The 22,822-nt window shown below is 41.7% G+C and overlaps 1 protein-coding gene and 1 non-coding gene across 4 annotated transcripts in view; one reads left to right on the top strand and one right to left on the bottom strand.

Moving 5' to 3' along the window:
* The window catches only part of ARHGEF6 (Rac/Cdc42 guanine nucleotide exchange factor 6), a 119,587-nt gene extending 101,237 nt beyond the window's left edge, over window positions 1–18,350 (bottom strand). The window contains exons 1-2 of one of the 3 annotated variants that reach the window (XM_003272576.3): window positions 18,121–18,350; window positions 16,813–16,896 (exon numbers count right to left, since the gene is read on the bottom strand). In XM_003272576.3, the coding sequence (XP_003272624.1) occupies window positions 16,813–16,896; window positions 18,121–18,285 (249 nt within the window). In that variant the 5' untranslated portion in view covers window positions 18,286–18,350. Of the gene's footprint in view, window positions 1–4,594; window positions 5,267–16,812; window positions 16,897–18,120 lie in introns of those variants that run through there. The other 2 variants (XM_030807124.1, XM_003272577.3) reach the window with 2 other exon arrangements.
* On the top strand, window positions 11,418–11,524 carry LOC115833407. The gene has a single exon (XR_004028842.1). It is a non-coding gene; the product is annotated as a U6 spliceosomal RNA (small nuclear RNA).
* Window positions 18,351–22,822: the final 4,472 nt, after the last annotated feature.

Raw genomic sequence — 22,822 nt, forward strand, 5'->3', positions numbered from 1 at the left:
CAGTGCAGTGGCACAATCTTGGCTCACTGCAACCTCCACCTCCCAGGTTCAAGCGATTCTCCTGCCTCAGCCTCCCAAATAGCTACAATTACAGGCTTGCGCCACCATGCCTGGCTAATTTTTGTATTTTTAATAGAGATGGGGTTTCATCATATTGGTCAGGCTGGTCTTGAACTCCTGACCTCAAGTGATCTGCCTGCCTCAGCTTCCCAAAGTGCTAGGATTATAGGCGTGAGCCACTGTGCCCAGCCAGAAGCATATACTTAATAAGTGGTATTACTACTACCTCCTAGGACGTTAGCATATACCTAATAAGTGGCCAACCAGGTCAGTCCATGTCCAAAGCTCAAGCTCATAGTCCCTGCACTGGTATACTACTTCTCAAGAAAAAAAGGCTGCCCTAACCAGGAATCAAACCCAGACCAAGGCAGGAAAAGGAACATATTCTAGCGACTAGACCACACAGCATGCCTGACACCACATCAAAAGTCCCCAGAGAGTTATGTGTTTGGGGGTCTGCTATTTATAGTTTTTCTGTCTCCTTTGCTGACATGCTGTTGATTTCAGTTATTCCACGTTGTACATAGATATATAGAGTTTCTGCCATTGCCAGTGTACCTAATCTAGAGCAGCCCCTCATTTCCCTTTATCACAACTTTCTATTTAGATACTATTTTCCAGTTTACAATGTGCTTTCACATACCTTACCTCATCTCATTTAATCTGCTATTTCTAATCAGTTTCAGGGTGAGCAACCAGATTACCCATAATGCTAACATGCTGAGATAAGTAAAAGTAATTAGGCTTTGAGCAAGGGCCTGAAGCAGTGTCCTATGAATAAAGTACATAATTCTTAGTACAAAGATGGGATGTCTCCTTTGCAGCCCAGATCTTCTCTGAGTACTCAGTCACTCTATCAATCTTTCATCTAACAAACCCTTCCTAAGCACTTGCTCTGTGCCATGTCCTCTACTGGGTGCTAGGGTTATAAAGATGATCAGGGCCAGGCACGGTAGCTTATGCCTGTAATCCTAGCAGTTTGGGAGGCCAAGTCGGGTGGATCACTTGAGGTCAGGAGTTCAAGACCAGCCTGGCCAATATGGTGAAACCCCATCTCTACGAAAAATACAAAAATTAGCCGGGCGTGGTGGTATGCGCCCGTAATCCCAGCTACTCAGGAAGCTGAGGCAGGAGAATCGCTTGTACCTAGGAGGCAGAGGTTGCAGTGAGCAGCGATCGCACCACTGCACTCCAGCCTGGGCAACAGAGCGAGACTCTGTCTCAAAATAAATAAAGAAATAAAATAAAGATGATCAGGCTCCAGTTCCTACCTCTGAAAAGTTCTGAGACCAGCAGATGTGTTCACAAATAAACCAAAGCAAGGGTGGACGAGCAGTATAAAGCTAGCTTGGCACAAGGGATTATGGGAAAATGAGTGTAAGCTGCCCAATTTTGCTGAGAAGACTGTCCAAAAGATTCCAGGCTGAGAAGAAAGTTGGGATCTCCTTCTGTATGGTTCTCAGCTTAGTGGCAGACACTTGAGGTCACTAGGTTGCTGAAGTCTGGATAAACCAGGGAAATGGTTCTCAACTCTGGATACACATTAGAATCACTTGCAGAGCTTTCAAAAAAAAAAAAAAATAACGAGGCTTGTCTGATTTGGGAAATGGCTGGACAGTACCTACTAAAGCTGAACACATGCAGACCCTATGACCTAGCAGTGCCACTGTAATGCATAAACCCAACAGAAATGGGTGTATATATTCTCCAGGAGACACTCACGAAATTCTTCATAGCAGCATTGTTCACAGCAAACAAAAACTGGAAACAATGTAGATGTCCATCAACAAGTGAATAGAAAAATAAAACATGGTATATCCATACAATGAAATATTATATGCAAGAAAAAAAGTGAACCACTACTAGCTGCAACAACATGGATGACTTGTACAAATATTATGCTGAGTGAAAGAAACCTCATACAAATGAGTACATACTGTATGAGTCCGCTCATATAGAGTACCAAAACAGGCGGGAAGGCAGGGAATCTACTATGATAGTGGTGGATAGTCATGATAGTAGTGCCCCATGGCAAGGCACAGTGACTGGGAAGGGGCACGAGGATAGCTTCTGGGCACCGATCCTGTTCTGTTTCTTAATAAGAGTGCAGACTGTATGAGTGTGTCAGTTTGTGAAGATTCACCAAACGATATACTTAGGATTTGTGCAATTTCCTGAATGTAAATATAAAGTTGATTTAAGCATTTTTTTAAAAAAGGAATACCAGTGGCTGGCCTCATTGAGGACCAATTAACTCAAAATCTCTGGGTTATAAGACCCCAAAATTTGTATTTTTAAAAAGCATCCCAAGTGACTCCAATGTACAGCCATGTCTGAAAACAAAGGAGCTAGGTGTTCCTGTATTTATCAATAGCTTTGGGGGCAACAGCCTAGCACAAGGCAAAGGGAATGAGTTCTGGAGTCAGGTACATCAATGATTACATTCCGGTTCTTCTTTGCACTGGCAGTGTGAGGCATCAGTCTGGATCATCTCCAAACCTTAGTTTCCACCAGGGTATAATGAGTACAATGCCACCTACCTCCCAGGAGTGTTGCAAGAGCTACATATGATAATAAACTTAAAGCACCTAGCATAGTGCCTGGAACATAGGAGGTGCCTGAGAAATGGTAGATAACTCCTTTTCCTCCTTCGCATCTACGGTCCTAAGCACAGTGATAAACAGATTGCTATAAAAGAACAAAACTCATACTCTTCAATTTCCTCTCCTGAATGAGTTTCTTAGTAAAGATTGAAGTAATATTATACTTGGACTAATGATGTCAAATGAATATCAGAAATTTCTGGGCCCTGGCTACTCACTCTATTCAGCACCTGCTATCCCTGAATGTGAGTAGAGAAGAGGCAGACTGTAGGTAAATAGAAACCACAGACCATCCTTTGAAAAACTCTGCTCCTGTCCTTACCCCTAAGAACAGCACCAGCCCCGCACAAGCACAGACAAGGCTGAGATGTGAGTAGGCAAAAAGAATAGAAAAAATTAGTAGCTTGGAAGACATACCATCCATAAAATGTGCCAAATAAAACACCTTTGTATAAAATGTCACATTTTAGTAAAAACAAACGAACAAAGAAAAAACCTAGGCTGAAAGCAGGAGATCCAGGTTAGAGTTTTGATCCTACCAGTGATAAGCTGTATGACTTCGATTAACTAAACTTTTCTGTTTCTTTGTCAAGTGAAAGTAATGCCATCTCTCCTACATCCTTTACAAGGGCACGGGGAGTTTCAGATAAGTAGAAGGCATTTAAAAAATTAAGCACCAAAGAAATGCAATATGAGAATAGTAGCTGGAAATTTACTTTGTTCAAAACTCCAATCATCTGCCCCGGCACCCAGACTAAGACAGAACACTCCCTTGTTTTAACTGCTCTAAGCACACCCAAAGCGTACACCGGCCTGAAGCTGGATTATTATGTAAGAAGGGACTGCAGCATTGCCTGGCATGTAGCATAATACTTTGCTGAAGAGAAATCCTTGGAAATGCCTCAGCTGAAGCACAAGGGCAGGCCCAGGCCTTACGTTTTGGAGAGAGGTGCTCTCAGTCACAGAATTCCAGACTGTGGCTGGAGCAAATGATGTCATCAGAGATCCTCTTACCATGGTCAATGTCAAAATTAAGATAGGAAGTCCAAGGACACTATGAGTTTTCCAGGCAAATATAAGTTTTAAAAAAAACAGTTTGAACCTTTGAATCTTGCCTTTAAAATTATTAATACTTTACAGAACATCAACTGAAATTTATCCTATTTTGTAAGGGTTTTTTTTGGGGGGGTTATGCGAAGTTTTTATTGACCAAAATATACATAATTGCAGAGGAAAATATATTCATTTACTGTATTTTTACTCCCACTACACATTAAGAAAAGGGAAAAATATCATGTGAGTTACCCCTCTATCCAAAAACAATAACAAATCAAAAATGAAAATATAAAACCTTTGAAGAGGCAGAGATAAACTTGAGGGCTCTCCGCTGCAGAGCTAAGAAACGAAATAGCTCAAATACCTGTTGGGTTCCTAAATGACTGGAAAATGAAAACTTGAAATTAACTACAGGCACTTTGGAACACCTTGTAGAATACAGGTCTTTTTCATCCACAAACCATTCCTGCGACAGATCTCTGTACTTAACGCAGAAAACATCTCCAAATGTATGGATGCTCGGGGTTGGGAGGGCATCACATTAGTATTAAAAATGGTACTGTTGACTCCTGCTCTGGTTCTGGGGGAAGGAAAGAATCCAGTCGGATGCAAACCTTGCGGCCTGAGCTGGACAACTCGCCCCTAAGTTTGGCGCGTCCTCGCTCTGCGCCCTTGGCCCCCATCTCCCCCTTCCCGGCACCCTGGATCTCAGCGAACTGTGAGGCCCTGGCAGAGAACGGACCCCGCAGCTGGGGCTGCGAGCCATGGCAGTGGGGAAGAAGGGCGGTTCCTCTCCAAAGGGGGTCCTTCGGCACCCACCCCCGGGCCCTCGCGCGCTCCCCTTCCCCTGACCCTTTTGCCCCCAGGCAGGTCACCTGGCTCGGCCGCTGCCCGCCTGTCCTCCGGCTGCTCCCTCACTCCAGCCGCGCCGCCGCCGCCTCCTGGAAGCCGCTCGCCCTCCCCAGTCACGGGGCCGGCGAGCGGGCGGGCAAGCCTGTGCCAAGGCTGCGGGAACCGATCAACCCAGCCGGAGCTGGGACCCTGCCCTGAGCGCGGCCGCCACCAGGGCGAAACTGGAGAGCTGGGCTAGGCTCGTCCCAGCGGGGAGGGGCTGCTGCAACTTTGCGCCTGGACGCGGGCGAGGAGGGGGCGCCCGTCTCCAAACTCTGTGCCGCGCCCGCAACCTCTCCAGCCCAGGGATTGCTTTTTAATCTAAAGGGAAGTCAGAGTCTTGTCCTCAAGTTCTTGTTGCCATAGCCGTGCCGCTCGGCGGGCGGAGGATCGCGGGGCCGAACTGGGGGTGCCGGAGACGCGCCCCGCTGGGTGCGCTGGCTGCGAGCCGGGCGAGGGTGCGCGGGGTGGCGACTGGAGGGGAGCGACTGCCGGGGGAGCCAGCCCGCGAGGCTTCTCCAGACCACGCTCAGCTGCCCGTGCTGGTCCCCTCCTGCCCGCAGCCGTAGCCGAGCAGCGGAGGGAAAGCGGCCTGGAGGCACTGGGCCAGCAGCGAGTAAGCAGTGACCCGGACCTGGATCGCAGAAGTAGGAACTGGAAGTGACAGCGGCGCAGGCAGAGCAGCAGCAGCAGCAGCAGCAGCAGCAGCAGCCCTGGTAGCTGTGGCAGCAGCAAAAGCCGCGGTATACCCGCGGCGGCCACACTGCGCATGCTGCTGCCGCCCGCTTCAGCCCCTGCCCGAGGGCTGCCGGTGCCTGGCATGCTGCGGGTCACTGCCAGAGCTTCGGGCGGGATTCCCGGACTCATGGACTAGCCCTTTCTGGTGGCCTGCTTCCTCCCTCACCCCCAGATGCAACTCAGAACCCCCAAACTCTATGGTGAGCCGCTGAGACACCCGAGAAGCGTTGGCTCTCCAGAGGCCCTTCACATACCACCCTTCCTCCAACTATCCTAGATGCCCTTCCCGGCCTCTCTGATAACAGGCCCCAAATCAAATAGTCTCTTTGAGAGAGAACGAAAACGTTCATGATAGATGGGAAATATTTAAAATCTTACTCAATGTCTAATATTTACAGAAATACAATGCACTCTGTAAAACATTAGGATGGCCAGACTCATGGGTGACATTTAATGTAACTCTTGGAAATTCCATTAAGCATGTCAGATTTGCACAACAGAAGAAAAGAACTTGCCAAAATCCTCTTTGGTCTTCCTACCAGTTCCAACTGAGCAGCTAAATATGCAAAGCTTTGCCTAGCGGAAACTGATGGAAATGGGCCAGTTAAAAACAGACATTACAACCATTAGACATTACCCAACCCCTACTCTAGTCTCCTCATTTTACAGATGACTCAACTGAGGCCTGGAAAAGGAGATCCTGACTTCACACAAGTGGCAGGGTCAGGGCTTGAAGGAAGATCTGCTGATACCCGTTACAACTACTGGTAATTGTAGTGGTTAGGCCGGGCCTTGTGCCTAACTCCTCCCAGGAGGCACCGCGCTGCTAGATATTTAGTCTTGACTCATGATCATTAGTAGAGCTGCCTTACTTTCAGAACTGCTTCCCTGCAGAGCAGCCCCTGGGAAATGGCAAATCGTCCATCCCACAAGCCTCACTTTGGGGAGGGCACCCATGCTGTTCCGGTGACAAGGCAGATGGAGTGACTCAGGGAGACAGGAGGGAATGAGGGGGTGGGGGCAGAGAAAAAAACATACTGCTACCAGCTGGTACTGGAAAGACAGAAAGAGAGAGAGGGAGAAAGAGAAAGAGAGGGAGAAAGAGAGGAGGAAGAGAGGGAAGGAGGAAGAAAGAAAGTGAAATAAGTACTAATTGAACCTCATATACATTCAGTGAAATCCTTCCAGAATAAAATATCTTAAAAAAAAATAATAAACTTGGGGCTGGTTGCGGTGGCTCATGCCTGTAATCCCGGCACTTCAGGAGGCAGATGCAAATGGATCACTTGAGGTCAGGAATTCGAGACCAGCCTGGCCAACAGGGCGAAACCCTGTCTCTACTAAAAATACAAAAATTTGCTGGGCATGATGGCGGGCAGCTGTAATCCCAGCTACTTGGGAGGCTGAGGCACGAGAATCACTTTAAACCGGGAGGTGGAGGCTGCAGTGAGCCTAGATCATGCCACTACACTCCAGCTGGGTGACTGAGCGAGACTCCATCTCAAAAATAAATAAAAATAAATAAATAAATAATAAACTTGGCTCAGGAGCAGAATAGGAGATGGTAGGGTGTCCCTGGCAATGGGTTGGTAGTAACGGTGGAAGAGGACAAAGGCAGATTACCTTCTGGGGATAAGGCAGAGGAAAGGGTTGGCTAACAGGAAAACCACAGGTTTAGAGCTTTCAGAGACCAGTCGATCATGTAGTTGTAGCCAGGACAATGCAATCAAAGAGGTACTACCCAGGCCATTCTTGACTGATCAGAAGAATTGTAGGTGTCCCCAACTCTCACCAACTTCAGGGGCAACACAAGAATAAAACTGCCATTGCTAGAACTTGTGTTGTTGAGAGACATCAGTGACCCTCTACCTAGACAGGAGGATTCTTCCATATATTCTGGAAACTTTTCACTTGGGACCTGAGTATTTTCCCTGCTTTCTCCATTCTGTAAGAAAGTAAGAAAGATCTATTTGGTTCACAAAAAGGAAATACAAATAGACTATAAAGGGATAAGAGGATGTCCAAACTCATTAGTAATCATGAAATACAAATTACAGCAATAAATGAAATGCCATTTTCATCCATCAGTTTAGCAAACATTAAAGACAAATAATATCCAGTGTTGCCAGAGACAGGAAGAAGACACTGTGTACACTATTGGTGAGAGTGAAACTTGGTATAACATTTTTGTAGGGCAATTTGACATTATCATAATTTTACACAGTAATCCAATTTCTATAAAGAAAGATCCTTCAAGAATAATCACTGATGTGCACAAATTTCTATGTGCATATATAACACGATCTACTGGGTTTTATCCCAGGAATACAAGATTGATTTAATATATGAAAATCAATTGATGTAATACAGCATACAAATATAATAACAAACAAAAACCAGTGGTCATTTTAACAGACGTAGAAAAAGCATTTGACAAAATCCAACTCTTTTCATGATAATAAACAAAACAAAACACTTATAACAAACTCAGAATATAAAGAAACCTTCTCAATCTGATAAAGGCCATTTACCAAAAACCCACATCTAACATCATACTCAACAGTGAAAGACTGTCTGCTCTCATCACTTCTATTAAACATTGTACCAGAGGTTCCAGCCAGAAAAATTAGGGAAGAAAATGAAATAAACGGCATCCAGATTGGAAAGGAAGAAGTAAAACTATCTCTATTCACCAATGGCATACTCTTGTATAAGAAAACCATATGGGAATCCACTAAAAACTATTCCAACTAATGAATAAGTTCATCAAAGTGAAGAATACAAGATGAATATTAAAAAAGCAATAGGGCAGGCACCATGGCTCACACCCGTAATCGCAGCACTTTGGGAGGCCAAGACAGGTAGATCACTTGAGCTCAGGAGCTCACGACTAGCCTGGGCTACATGGTGAAACCCTGTATCTATAAAAAATACAAAAATTAGCCAAGCATGGTGCCCCACACCTGTGGTCACAGCTACTCAGGTGGCTGAGGTAGGACAATCACCTGAGCCCAGGAGTTTGAGACTGCAGTGAGCTGTAATCACACCACTGCACTCCAGCCTGGGCAACAGAGTAAGACCTTGTCTCAAAAAAATAATTATATTTATATACACTTGCAGTGAACAATTTAAATACCAAATCAAGAAAACAATCCTATTTTTGATAACACCAAAAATAATAAAATCCTTTGGAATAAATTGAACCAAGGAGGTATAAGACATGTACACTGAAAAGTACAAAATATTGCTGAATGAAATTAAAGACAAATAAGTGGAACTACATCCCATGTTCATGGATTCAAACATTTAATATTATTAAGATGGCAACACTCTCCAAAGCAATCTACAGATTGAACACAGTCACTATCAAAATCTCAGCTGGCCTTTTTTGCAGAAATTGACAAGCTGATCCTAAAATTCATATGGACATGCGAGGGATCCAGAATGGCCAAAGTGATTTTGAAAATGAAGAACAAAGTTGAAGGACTCATACCTTCTGCCTTTAAAACTTACTACATAGCTACATTAATCAGTTCAATGGAGGAATTGGTTAATGTTGTCTTTTCAACAAATGATACTGAAACAACTGGATGTGCATATGCAAAAGAATGAATTTGGACCCCTACCTCCTACCATATACAAAAATTAACTCAAAATAGATCAAAGACCTTAATGTAAGAGGTAAAACTATATTACTCTTAGAAGAAAACAGGAAAAAAATTCTTCAAGACATTTGATTCTGAAAGAGTTTCTTAGATATGACACCAAAAGCACAAGCAACAAAAGAGATGAATTTGACTTCATCAAAATTAAAAACTTTTGGACAGGCAATAACAAATGCTGGAGAGGATGTGGAGAAAAGGGAACTCTCATACACTGCTGGTGGGAATGTAAATTAGTACAATCATTATGGACAGTTTGGAGGTGCCTCAAAAAACTGAAAATTGAGCTACCATATGATCCAGCAATCCCACTGCTGGGTATGTTACCCAAAAGAAAGGAAATCAGTATATGGAAGAGATAATGGTGCTCCTATGTTTGTTGAAGTACTGTTCACAAATAGCTAAGATTTGGAAGCAACCTAAGTGTCCACCAACAAATGAATGGATAAAGAAAATGTGGTATGTGTACACAATGGAGTACTATTCAGCCATAAAGAAGAATGAGAATCAGTCATTTGCAACAACATGGATGGAACTAGAGATCATTATGTTAAGTGAAATAAGCCAGGTACAGAAAGACAAACATCACATGTCTTCACTTATTTGTGGGATCTAAAAATAAAAACAATTGAACTAATGGACATAGAGAGTAGAAGACAGGTTACCAGAGGCTGAGAAGTGTATTGGGGAAGGAGGTAGGGATGGTTAATGGGTACAAAAAAATAGAAAGAATGAATAAGGCCCATTTGATAGCACAACAGGGTGACTATAGTCAATAATGTACTTATTAAAATAACTTAAAGAGTGTAATTGAATTGTTTGTAACACAAAGGATAAATGCTTGAGGGTATGGATACCCCATTCTCTGTGATGGGATTATTACACATTGCATGCCTGTATCACAACATTTCATGTACCCCACAAATATATACACCTGCTATGTACCCACAAAAATTGAAAGTAAAAAACAAAAATGTCTAATTAATAAATTTTTGTGAGCCAGGCACAGTGGCTTATGCCTGTAATCCCAGACTTTTGGGAGGCTGAGGCAGGTGGATCACTTGAGGCCAGGAGAGCCTGGCCAACATGGCAAAACCCCGTCTCTACTTAAAAATACAAAAATTAGCCAGGCATAGTGGCAGGCGCCTGTAATTCCAGCTACTTGGGAGGCTGAGGCATGAGAATCACTTGAACCCAAGAGGCCAAAGTTGCCATGAGCCAAGATTGCGCCACTGCACTCCAGCCTGGGCGACAGAGCAAGACTCCATCTCAAACAAAAAGACAACGACAACAAAAAAAATTGTGTTACAAAGGACACTATCAAGAAAGTGGTGGGGTGCTTCAGAGAGCACTTTGTTCCCAGATGTCTCAGCAGACTTTCCTGATCAGTTACTAAATGTGTGATCCTCTAAAGACCCTAAGACATTGTAGCCATATGAGAACACACAGATGGACGTTACTTGGAGAAGCCAACTGGCCACCCAGAGGACCAGAAGGCAACAGCTTTTTCAATGTGGTCACCATGCCCCACAGCCCAATACTCAATTTGTCGTTACGGTGCTGCATCTGCGGCTCCATTTTTCTGCATTTCCAAGCTGACAATTTAAAGCCGGTATTCTTTCTTTAGATAAATAATAGTGTGTTCCAGGCAACAGTCAATCCCTGCTCTTCTTGCTTTTTGTACATCTACAATTTTATAGAGTCAACAAAAATCTATTAGGTATGTCCTATGCCAGGCACTGTGCCAGGCACTTTGGGCCCGAGAGAGACTCTATCCAGTGACATTTGCAAATATTTATGTTTAGGTCTGTTTTCCAGCTACCTAGAAGCTTGAGAAAAGATGATGAGTCTTCTTGGCTGCTTCGTGCTCCCCAGCTCAGCTTTTGGTCTCATTCCTTATGTATTGATTTTATTAGTCTTCTTTCTGGGTTCTAGAAGTGCCTCGATATGGCTCCTATATATCCCTTACAAGAATAATTTTGCACACAACAATGCAGACAACATTACCTAGTAACAATACCACAGAAAACAGCTATTGTGTATGCCTTATGTGCAGTGCTATATTAAGTGCCTTGGATGTACTATCTCATTTGATCCTTAAAACAATCATATATAGCAGATATTATTAATGTCTTCATTGTACAGATGAGGAAAAAGGAGCATAGAGAGGTCAAGTAACTGTGCCAGAGTTATGCAGCCAGTAATTGACCAAGCCAAGATTCTAATCTAGGTCTCTCAAACTAGAGAAGGCATGTGCTTAACCACGATGCCAGATATTGACTCATTACAATATTCATATAATGTTCAGGTCAGCATGAATTATCAAAAAGAGATAAAAATGTTTCCAGTGCCTTTTATTTAAGAAGAGAGAAAATTAAGACATACATTTTAGAAATATTTCTGTCTTGTGCTCACTTCAGCAGCCCATATACTAAAATTGGAATGATACAGAGAATATTCATATGGCCCCTGCACAAGAATAACACAAAAATTTGTGAAGTGTCCCATAAAAAAATAAAAGTAATAAACATAATTTTTAAAAAAAATAAATATTTCTATCCAAAGTGGAAGAATATTTTAAGCATTGGTGCTTAAAGGAGTAAGCATTAGTTATCAGAAAAATCCTGAACAATGCCTAACCTGGAAGGTGTTTCTGTATCATCCAGTATTCTTAGAACTGTAAAGAAGCTAAGTAAACCTTCTGGCAGCTTTAGAATGCAGAAATCGTTGGCAACTTCACCATGTTTTTATTTGAAAAAAAAAAAAAAAAACCATAGTATTGGCCAGGCATGGTGGCTCATGCCTGTAATCCCAGCATTTTGGGAGGCCAAGGTGGACAGATCACTTGAAGTCAGGAGCTTGAGATCAGCCTGGCCAACATGGTGAAACTCTGTCTCTACTAAAAATACAAAAATTAGCCAGGCGTGGTGGCGCATGCCTGTAATCTCAGCTACTTGAGAAGCTGAGGCATGAGAATTGCTTCAGCCCAGGAGGCAGAGGTTGCAGTGAGCAGAGATGACACCGCTGCACTCCAGACTGGGTGACAGAGCAAAACTCTGTCTCAAAAAAAAAAAAAGGAATAAAAAAGAAAATATCATAGTATTTATTAAAGAGAAATTTAAAATTTCCTGAAGAGTCTGGACCATAATAGAAAAAAAAAGAAAATTCCATAGTAGACGTTATTCTATAAGGGATATACAGTGGTCACCCATCACACCTACCTCAAAAGTCACACACACAGACCCACACATGAAAAGAGAGAGAGAAAGAAACAGAGATTGAGAGAGAGCACGCAAATTGGGCAATAGGGGAAAAAGGAATAAAATATTCTGAGACAGATATACCCTGGTCCTAGGGCTAACTTTAGGAAAAATGGTGAAGAAAGCAAAGTTTATCTGGGGCAAAGCTACCAGCATTGCTAATAATAATATCTACCACACAGAGAATACTTACTACATTCGGGGCACTCTTCTGGGGCCTTTACATATATGAATTCATTGAAATGTCACATGATTCTATCAGACATTCAAAGAAAAATTGGTACCAATCCTACTAAAACTATCCCAAAAGACAGAGAGAGATAATTCTCCCTAAATCATTCTATGAAGCCAGTATTACCCTCAAACCAAAACCAGAAAAGGACATAACAAAAAAGGAAAACTACAGACCAGTACCCCTGATGAACATAGATGCAAAAATTCTCAACAAAATACTAGCTAACTGAATCCAATACCACATCAAAAAGATAATATACCATGATCAAATGGGTTTCATACCAGGGATGCAGGTTTGGTTTAACACATGCAAGTCAATAAATGTGATACACCACATAAACAGACTTAAAAACAAAAATCACATGATCATCTCAATAGATGCAGAAAAAGCATTTGACAAAATCCAGCATCCGTTTATGATCAAAACTCTCCACAAAATCAGCATAGAAGGGACATACCTTAAGGTAATAAAAGCCGTCTATGACAAGCCCACAGCCAACATTATATTGAACAGGGAAAAGATGAAAACATTCTTCCTGAGAACTGGAACTAGACAAGGATGCCCCCTTTCACCATTTCTGTTCAACATAGTCCTGGAAGTACTAGCCAGAGCAATCAGACAAAAGAAAGAAATAAGGGGCATCCAAATCGGTAAAGAGGAAGTCAAACTCCCACTGTTTGCTGATGATATGATTGTATACCTAGAAAACCCTAAAGACTCATCCAAAAAGCTCCTAGATCTGAAAAATGAATTCATTAAAGTTTCAGGATACAAAATCAATATGTCAGTAACACTACTATACACCAACAGCAACCAAGCTGAGAATCAAATCAAGAACTCAACCCCTTTTACAACAGCTGCAAAAAATAATAATAATAATATACTTAGGCATATACCTAACCCAGGAGGTGAAAGATCTCTACAAGGAAAACTACAAAACACTGCTGAAAGAAATCATAGATGACACAAACAAATGGAAACACATCCCATGCTCATGGATGGGTAGAATCAATATTTTGAAAAAGACCATACTGCTAAAAACAATCTACAAATTCAATGCAATTCCCATCAAAATACCAGAATAATTCTTAACAGAACTAGAAAAAACAATCCTAAAATTCATATGAAACCCAAAAAGAACACACATAGCCAAAGCAAGATTAAACAAAAAGAACAAATCTAGAGGCATCACATTACCCGACTTCAAACTATACTATAAGCCTGTAGTTACCAAAACAGCATGGTAGTGGTATAAAAACAGGCACATAAACCAATGAGACAGAATAGAGAACCCAGAAATAAAGCCCAGTACTTACAGCCAAATGGTCTTTGACAAAGCAAACAAAAACATAAAGTGGGGAAAGGACACCCTATTCAACAAATGGTGCTGGGATAATTGGCAAGCCACATGTAGGAGAATGAACCTGGATCCTCATCTCTCACCTCATCTCTCATCTCTCACCTCTCTACAAAAATCAACTCAAGATGGATCAAGGACTTAAATCTAAGACCTGAAACCATAAAAATTCTAGAAGATAACATTGGAAAAACTCTTCTAGGTATTGGCTTTGGCAAAGAGTTCATGACCAAGAACTCAAAAACAAAGGCAACAAAAACAAAGATAAATAGATGGGACCTAATTAAACTAAAAAATTTCTGCACAGCAAAAGAAATAATCAGCAGAGTGAACAGACAACTCACAATGTGGGAGAAAATATTCCCAAACTATGCATCTGACAAAGGTCTAATATCCAGAATCGATAAGGAACTCAAACAAATCAGCAAAAATAAATAAATAAATAAATAAATAAATAAATAAATAAATAAATAAAATAAAAATAAACAAATAGGCCGGGTGCGGTGGCTCACACCTGTAATCCCAGCACTTTGGGAGACCAAGGCGGGCAGATCACCTGAGGTCAGGAGCTTGAGACCAGCCTGGCCAACATGGTGAAACCCTGTCTCTACTGACAACACAAAAATTAGCCAGGCGTGGTGGTGGGCACCTATATTCCCAGCTACTCAGGAGGCTGAGGCAGGAGAATCGCTGGAACCAGGGAGGTGGAGGTTGCAGTGAGCCAAGATCACACCACTGCATTCCAGCTTGGGCAACAGAGTGAGACTCAGTCTCAAAAAACAAAACAAAACAAAACAAAACAAAAACAAAAAACAAATAATCCCATCAAAAAGTGGGCTAAGGACATGAATAGACAATTCTCAAAGAACATATACAAATGGCCAAGAAACATATGAAAAAATGCTCAACATCACCAAGCATCAGAAATGCAAATCAAACCACAATGAGATATCACCTCACTCCTGCAGAAATGGCCACAATTAAAAAAAACAAAAAATATTAGATGCTGGCATGAATGTGGTGAAAAGGAAACACTTCTACACTGCTGGTGGGAATGTAAACAATACAACCACTATGGAAAACCTTAAGTATGGAGATTCCTTAAAGAAGTAAAAGTAGAACTACCATTTGATCCAGCAATCCTACTACTGAGTGTCTACCCAGAGGAAAAGAAGTCACTATATGAAAAAGACACTTGCACACACATATTTATAGTAGCACAATTTGCAATTGCAAAGTTATGGACCCAGCCTAAATGCCCATCAGCCAAAGAGTGGATAAAGAAAACGTAATATACATATATATAATATGTATACATACACACACACACCATGGAATACTACTCAGTCATAAGAAGGAACAAAATAATGGCATTCACAACAACCTGGGTGGAGGTGGAGACCATTATTCTAAGGGAAGTAACTCAGGAATGGAAAACCAAACATATGTTCTCACTTATAAGGGCGAGCTAAGCTATGAGGATGCAAAGGCATAAGAATGATGTAATGGGCTCTGGGGACTCAGGGGGAAGGGTGGGAGTGGGGTGAGGGATAAAAGACTCTACATTGGGTACAGTGTACACTGCTCAAGTGATGGATGCACCAAAATCTCAGAAATCACCACTAAATAACTTACCCACGTAACCAAACACCACCTACCTGTTCCTCCCAAACTATTGAAATATATTTTTTAAAAAGGTCACACGAATCCTATGAATTAGGTGCCACTATTACTCCCATTTTGTAGGTAGGGAGACTGAAGCCTAGAGTCATAGTTAAATAACATGCCCAAGGTCACAAAGCTGCTAGTAAGAGAGAACTGAGATTTGAGCCCAAAAAGTTTAGCACCACAGTCCATGCTTAAACCACAACTATTTGTCCACGGATAATATGACTAATACTAGTCTATTAATATAGAGTACTTCTTCTGTCCCAGGCTCTATGCTAAAGACTCTACATAAATTATCTCATAGATCTTACGAGGTTGGAGCTCTTGGCCCTAAATTATTATGCAGTATCTTATTTGATTCTTTTTTTTTTTCGAGACAAAGTCTCTTTCTGTCACTCAGGCTGGAGTGCAGTGGTGTGATCACAGCTCACTGCAACCTCCACCTCCTTTTGGGTTCAAGCGATCCTCCCACCTCACCCTCCCAGGTAGCTGGGACTACAGGCACAAGCCACCACGCCTGGCTAACTTTTGTATTTTTTGTAGAGTCACCATTTCACCATACTGTCCAGGCTGGTCTCGAACTCCCCGGCTATAGCAATCCTTCTGCCTCAGCCTAGGATTAAAGGCATGAGCCATCATGCCCGGCCTTATTTGATTCTTAAAGCAATCCCATGAGTTGGCTATTAGCACGTCCATTTTACAGATAAAAATACTGAAGCACAGAGAAGTTAAGCAACTTGATGCACGTGTAGAAGTATCACCTCCCTTTCAGTAACACTTCCTATACACACTGTAGGGATCCATATAATATAAAATAATGCAACAAAATTTACTATACAATTTCTACCTCAGAGCCAAGTTCTCTCAGCTATTCAAGGCCTCTGTTCTAAAGTATTAATGGGAAGGAGTAATAATGGCCTTTCCTCTTTTCTCAACTAGGGAGGATTACAGTGACCCTCTCCAACAGTCAGTGGCCCACTTTTGGTTCCCCTTAGTAGGGGAACACACCCACACAAGCGCTGTCACTGGAAGCCTGTTTACAGGGCTTGGATGCTGTATATAAAAGACATTATTGTTTGAGTTTTGATTTTGTTTTGTTTTTCTTGGAACTGGTTTCTGGAAAAGACAGACTAGCAATCCATTACTGGGGACCACCAGTCTGCTACCTCTGTTTAACTCAGTGGCCAATGACAGTGAAAATAAACAAGTACTTTTACTACCAATCTTGATTAGCAGAGCGAAAAAACGATGACAACAGGGAAGGCACCCGGGGTAGGCTTACTTCTACTTGGAGGGTTGCACATCCTTTCAGGAAGTCATTGATGTTGTTGATGCAGTCAGCTTCAGTTTGGGGATCCAGACAAAACTAGAGGAACACAGTGAAATGTCACCTGGAGATTGTCATCCCATGCCAAGCAAAGTATACTCATCATTTGCTGATAACTAGAGAAAGCAGGCTTCTTAAGGTGTGGGGCAACATTGCTGTCAATCCAGGAAGAGAAATAACCACTGAAGGAAGTGATGCAAAAATCTAAACGGTCGATCTTTGTTTCAAATGTCACCAAACCTTTAGTGGCAAGCCATGTCTACTTACAAGCTTTCTTTCATGCCTTCTGTTCCAGTGTGCTGATGGCAAATTAGGGACTAGGACAGTTTTTTGAGCTTAGTTCTTGCTTTCAAGAAAGGAAGCAATCCCTGGTACCTCTCTCTCCTCCTTCCCCCAATAATTTAATAAAATTATATTTCCCCTTGGCTGTTCTCTACATTTGATCACATTTCTTTACATTTTATCACTATTTAATCACTCTTTCTCAAGTTTAAGAAATTATAAGTAAATTTATTTGCTCAACAAAAATACAAACTGGCTCATGAAGGCAAAAGTGCTATACTCACAGTCCATGATGACCTTAAGAAAGTAAAGTAAAATTGTACCTTTAAGCTTACTTAAAGTGCCTACTTTAGAAATGATCTATTCTCGTGATCGTGGGTTTTCAGCTATTAAAAATCTTGAATTGTTTTAAAGAGAGTAAAGTTAGTTTCACTTTGAACGCACATTGCATTCGAAACATATATCTGGTTTCTATTGCTTTTACAAACTTTATGTGACATTTTGAATTATTTCTCCTAGTTGCTATATAGTCTCTCCTTCAATGGATTTTTGTAAAAGGAAATCTACACTGATTTTAGTCAAATTGCCAATAAACACCACCAAGATCTGTTATAAATCATTCTATTTTTCCACAGACTCATAAGTACCCCAAGTTTAAAACATGTCCTCGGTACACAAGGAGATGTAACATGCATCTCCATGATAGAGCAAGCTTGTGATATGAGTGTTCTCCTTGTCCCCTGTTGCCAGTGGTGTCACAGGTTTTCCCTATATTACAATTTGGGGGCCAATTACTAAAGAATAACATTTCATTTTCTTACACTTTCAAACTACAAAAACAGTAAGAAAGAATGTCTAACTCTTAGAAAAATATTAAAGTAGGAGATTCCCACGGCCTGGGAAATAGAAAAATCTCAAGAGTTACATGATTGCTGCTCTCTGGTGATAAGCAATCCCAAAGAGACTACAAATTTCCCTTACCTTTTCCACAGAGCCGGGCATGAGTCTGTTGATCAGTTTGCACAGAACTACCCCATTTTTCAGCGAGGACTTTAAAAACTCCTCCGGATCACAGATGGTCTTCTTAGGGGAATCTAAAACTCCCAAAGATATAAGCCATGTCACGATTTGTTCTTCTGGATTCATTACTGAGGACGGTACACTCCAAACAGCACTCTGGGGCAGCTGCAAGGACTAAGCCACATCCGCGATTGCATCTGCTGTTGTCTTCCTTTTTATGAGTTCTCTTCGGGTGCTTGCAGAGCAAAGGTTTAAAGCAACTTTTCTTAAACAACAGCGGAACCCACTCAAAATATGGGATTTTAAAACCACAGAGATCACGGTCCAAGATGTGGAAACAGATAAGAATTAATGTAACAATCCTGGATAACGCTGGTTTTTCCTTTCCAAAACCTGCAAAACAAATTCGTTAAGATAAAAAAAAAAGAAGAAGAAACGCACATGCACACACGCATACACACACACACACGCACACAGAGTGCAAGAAGTTATAAGGGAAGAAAGTGAAAAGGATGCTGGGGAGGGAGGAGAGACGAGCAAGCAAGTGCTTTGGGAAACAGAGGTGAGCCAGCACTTCAGGGGACCTTGGAAATGAGACACTCATGGGCCAGTCTGGGAAAACACTGTCAATAAATAGTCTAGCCCCAGTGAAAATCTGGCTTCTGTTAGGAGGACGATGCCAACTGGCTCTTAGGTCAGACAGATCTGAGCCTCATGGGGAGATGTGCTGGCACAACAGGGCTCAAAGAAGGTAGACAGAAAATTCTTCCAAGAAATAGCCGGATGTCCTCATACTATCTCCCAGAGATGGTGTGTCACGATCATTCCTTGCAAAACACGTTGAGTTGCATGGTGACAACGTGCCAAGCAAACGAAGATTATGCCTGCTGTCAGCCATCACTGTGTATAAGCAGAAGCTAGAAGAATGGCATTTTACTTTGCAGCCAAAAAGCTATGTTTAGGGAAATAGGCTAAGGATAACATCTGACATCCTGTTTACTTACATTCTTTAGCAATTCTTTTTCTGGACCTGGTTCCACTACATAATCCAGCTGTAGTACCCTTAGCAAAGGCTCAGACTCAGTCACACAAGTGGGTAAAATACACTTGAAAAAACAGAATGTTCGAGAACAAAAGAGCACTTGTCCTCTGTCTACACTACAATGTGGAAGATTCTTATTTCCCCAACAAAAAAACTCTTTGCACTTAAAATACTGCTCTGAAAAAAAAAACTGTCTATAACAAGAGATCTTCATCATTCTCAAACATTTTCAGAACCACTTGAAATACGCGAACTATTGGGAAATTTATGATAAGGCCAACTTTAATAGTATAACCCTATGTTGGCAAATGTGTGGCACTTACCATGATTACCTCTCCTCGTGCATGGGACACATCAGATCATTTATAGATCTTTCCTGCTAAGCCTCAGAATTCTTTTCAACACAGCTTCAGGCATCTACTACCAAAGAATCAGCTTAGATAACCCCACTAAACATTTTCAAAGCTGCCCTTTCTTGCTCTGTCAGGACACTTGTCACACTTTACTATTATCACTTGTTGACCTGATGATCTGACTCCTCCACAAGAATGTAAGCTTCCTAAACTCGGGGTCTTGTTTGTTTTATTTAACACTGTGTTACCAGCAGACTGCCAGGTATACACAGTAGATGTTAAAAAATGTTGAGTGAATAAATGAATGTATTTGGATGGTGTCCCTGATATAGACAGTAACTGATTATAGCAAGGATTTTTTGTTTGTTGGTTGGTTTAAATAGCTTAAAACAAACATTTTTTCTTGTTAATGATTTTTACCATTTTATTAAGCTGTAATTGACACATAAGGAACTGCATATATATGATTTAATGAATTTTGACATATACATACATCTTTGATACAATCACACAAATGCAATCCAGATAAGCCTTTCCATCACCCCCAAAATTGTCCTTGTGCCCTTTTGATTCTTTCTTTCCTCTTTGCCTCCAAATCCCAGGCAACCACCAATATATTTTCAGTGTCTATAGATTAGTTTGCATTTTCAAGAATCTTATATAAATGGAAGTACACAGTATGGTACTATCTTTTTTCTGGCTTCTTTAACTCAACATCGTCATTTTCAGACTCATTCATGTTATTGTGTCTGTCCATAGTTCTATAACAAGGGTTGTTTGATGTACTTGTGACTTAAGCAAAATAAGTATAATCAATCAAAAGTTTTCATTGACATTGTCCCATGGCCAAATCTATGTAATGGAAATAAAAACAGAATCCATTTGTTGATAAATAAAATTCCCAAATCTGACGAACTTAAACACATTTTTATATGTCATCTGAACAGTTTTCACAATTGCTCATCAAAATTTTACTCTACAGACAAACAAAATCTGGCAGTATTATTGAGGTATCACTTACATCTTCTGATGAAGAACAAAGCCTGAGTAAGTTTTGTGAACCCAGCCTCCTCCAAAACAGGCTTGAGTTCAGCAAGTTCATCTGGATAAAACTCTGCCTCATTTTGGACACTCACTATAGCAAACATTACTATGAGTAATAAAGTATATCAGAATGGCAAGGCCACCGCCTCAAGGCAAAAGAACCAGTTCTATTTGTATAAAGATTGGAAGTTACAGTTGGTGTGGTAAAATGTCAACAAAGCGAGGAATTCCAGGACAGTGGCAAGCATATAGGTGAAATGGGTACCCATGAAACCCAGGCTGGTTAGGGACTCAAATGAAGCTAAAAGGAGCTGATGAACTGAGGGAATGGGGGAAGAGGGGGAATTCAAAGACTGGGGGTCACAGCAACACAAAGAGCAGGCTTCACACAAGAGCATGAGAAAAAAAAGCAAAGATCTCTCACCCTCCCTCAGATCCTCAGTACCACACCCTCTGGGCCACTGAACCTGCCTCTTCGAGGGCTTTCCCACCTCCATCCTCTCATCCTAATGAACTCTCTAACAGGGCACATTTGGGTTGATTTTCCAAAAACACCTCTAGTGTTAATACCCCTGTTCAAAAACCCTCAAAGTCTCTCTATTGCCTGAAGCAAGGATTGACAAAAAACAATGTTCATATTATTATCTCCTGTGAGGCATAAAGGAGAAAGGAAGGTGAGTGTGGAACTTAAGCTAAAATAGATAACATTTCACGAAAAATCAAAAGATCTTCAGGAAATAAGGCAAATGTGAACATTTGTTAAGACTGAATGCTGGGTACACTGGTACCTGTTTTACTATTTCGTTTTGTGTGTTTAAAATGTTACTAACCGATTCTCTTTCATTTCAAATCTACTAAGGCACTTTTTTTTTTTTTTTTTTTTTGAGACGGAGTCTTGCTCTTTCGCCCAGGCCAGAGTGCAGTGGCGCAATCTCGGCTCACTGCAAGCTCCGCCTCTCGGGTTCACACCATTCTCCTGCCTCAGTCTCCCGAGTAGCTGGGACTACAGGCACCCACCACCGCACCCGGCTAATTTTTTGTATTTTTAGTAGAGACGGGGTTTCACCGTGTTAGCCAGGATGGTCTCGATCTCCTGACCTCGTGATCCGCCCGCCTCGGCCTCCCAAAGTGCTGAGATTACAGGTGTGAGCCACCGCACCCGGCCCCTAAGGCACTTATTAAAAAAGAATATTTGGGAGCTCTCTTCCCAGATACTCCAGTTCAGAAGATCTGCAGTGGGAAAAAGGAATTTGTGTTATCAAAGTATCCCACTTGATTCTGATGCAGATAGACCAAGGTCACACTTACAGAAATGAGTTTACTGGTCTCTAACCTTCTACCCCACTCTAATTTCTGCCAACACTTGGGTCATTTCAATATCCACAAAAACAATAATCCAACATCATGACCTCTCAGTTCCTTGACCTTCTCAACCTGTAATCAATGTATTACCTCTCATTTCCCCTTTATGCCTATTCTGTGAAATGGACCTGGGGCCTTGAAATATTTTTGACTTTGCCAACTGGCATGATACAAAGTTTTATCAGTGGGCAGTAGTGGAGAGACATTGCAGGAAGAAGGGGTTTTACTTCCTGTTTTCTTTGTGCTCACTCCACAAGCTCCTGCCGAGCTCCCAGCTTTCCTATTGCCCACCTTCTGCAGCACTGGTTTTCCCAACAAACAGTAGGTAGCAGCCTCCCCAGGCACTACCCTTGACTGTTTAGGCAGCAAAGAATCTCTGATGAGACAGACACCTTCCATGTGATCCAGCACCGTAGAGGGGTATATTTCAGCAAGTTCCAGAGAATGTACGTCCAACAAGTTCCACCAACTCAGCACCAGAGCAACTTCTCCAATAAGGCCTGGATCTCAGCCCTGGGTGGAGAGGATGGTTATCACAGCTCTAGAGGTATTGGCCATTACACATTATTTTTATATTGTCTGCTATTTATATCTGCTATCCCATACTTTTTAGAGTTTCCTTTACTTATTACTAGCCAATCCTTCAACACTCCAATCCCCTGTTATTGTTAATTCTTTATGTTAAACTTTTCTTGTTAAAATTACTATGTAGTAGGCTGGGCACGGTGGTTCACACCTGTAATCCCAGTACTTTGGGAGGCCAAAGTGGGCAGATCACCTGAGGTCAGGAGTTTGAGACCAGCCTGGCCAACATGGTGAAACCCAGTCTCTAATAAAAATACAAAAATTAGCCAGGCATGGT

This window comes from Nomascus leucogenys, chromosome X (genome assembly GCF_006542625.1).
Source record: "Nomascus leucogenys isolate Asia chromosome X, Asia_NLE_v1, whole genome shotgun sequence".
NCBI classification, from domain to species: domain Eukaryota; kingdom Metazoa; phylum Chordata; class Mammalia; order Primates; family Hylobatidae; genus Nomascus; species Nomascus leucogenys.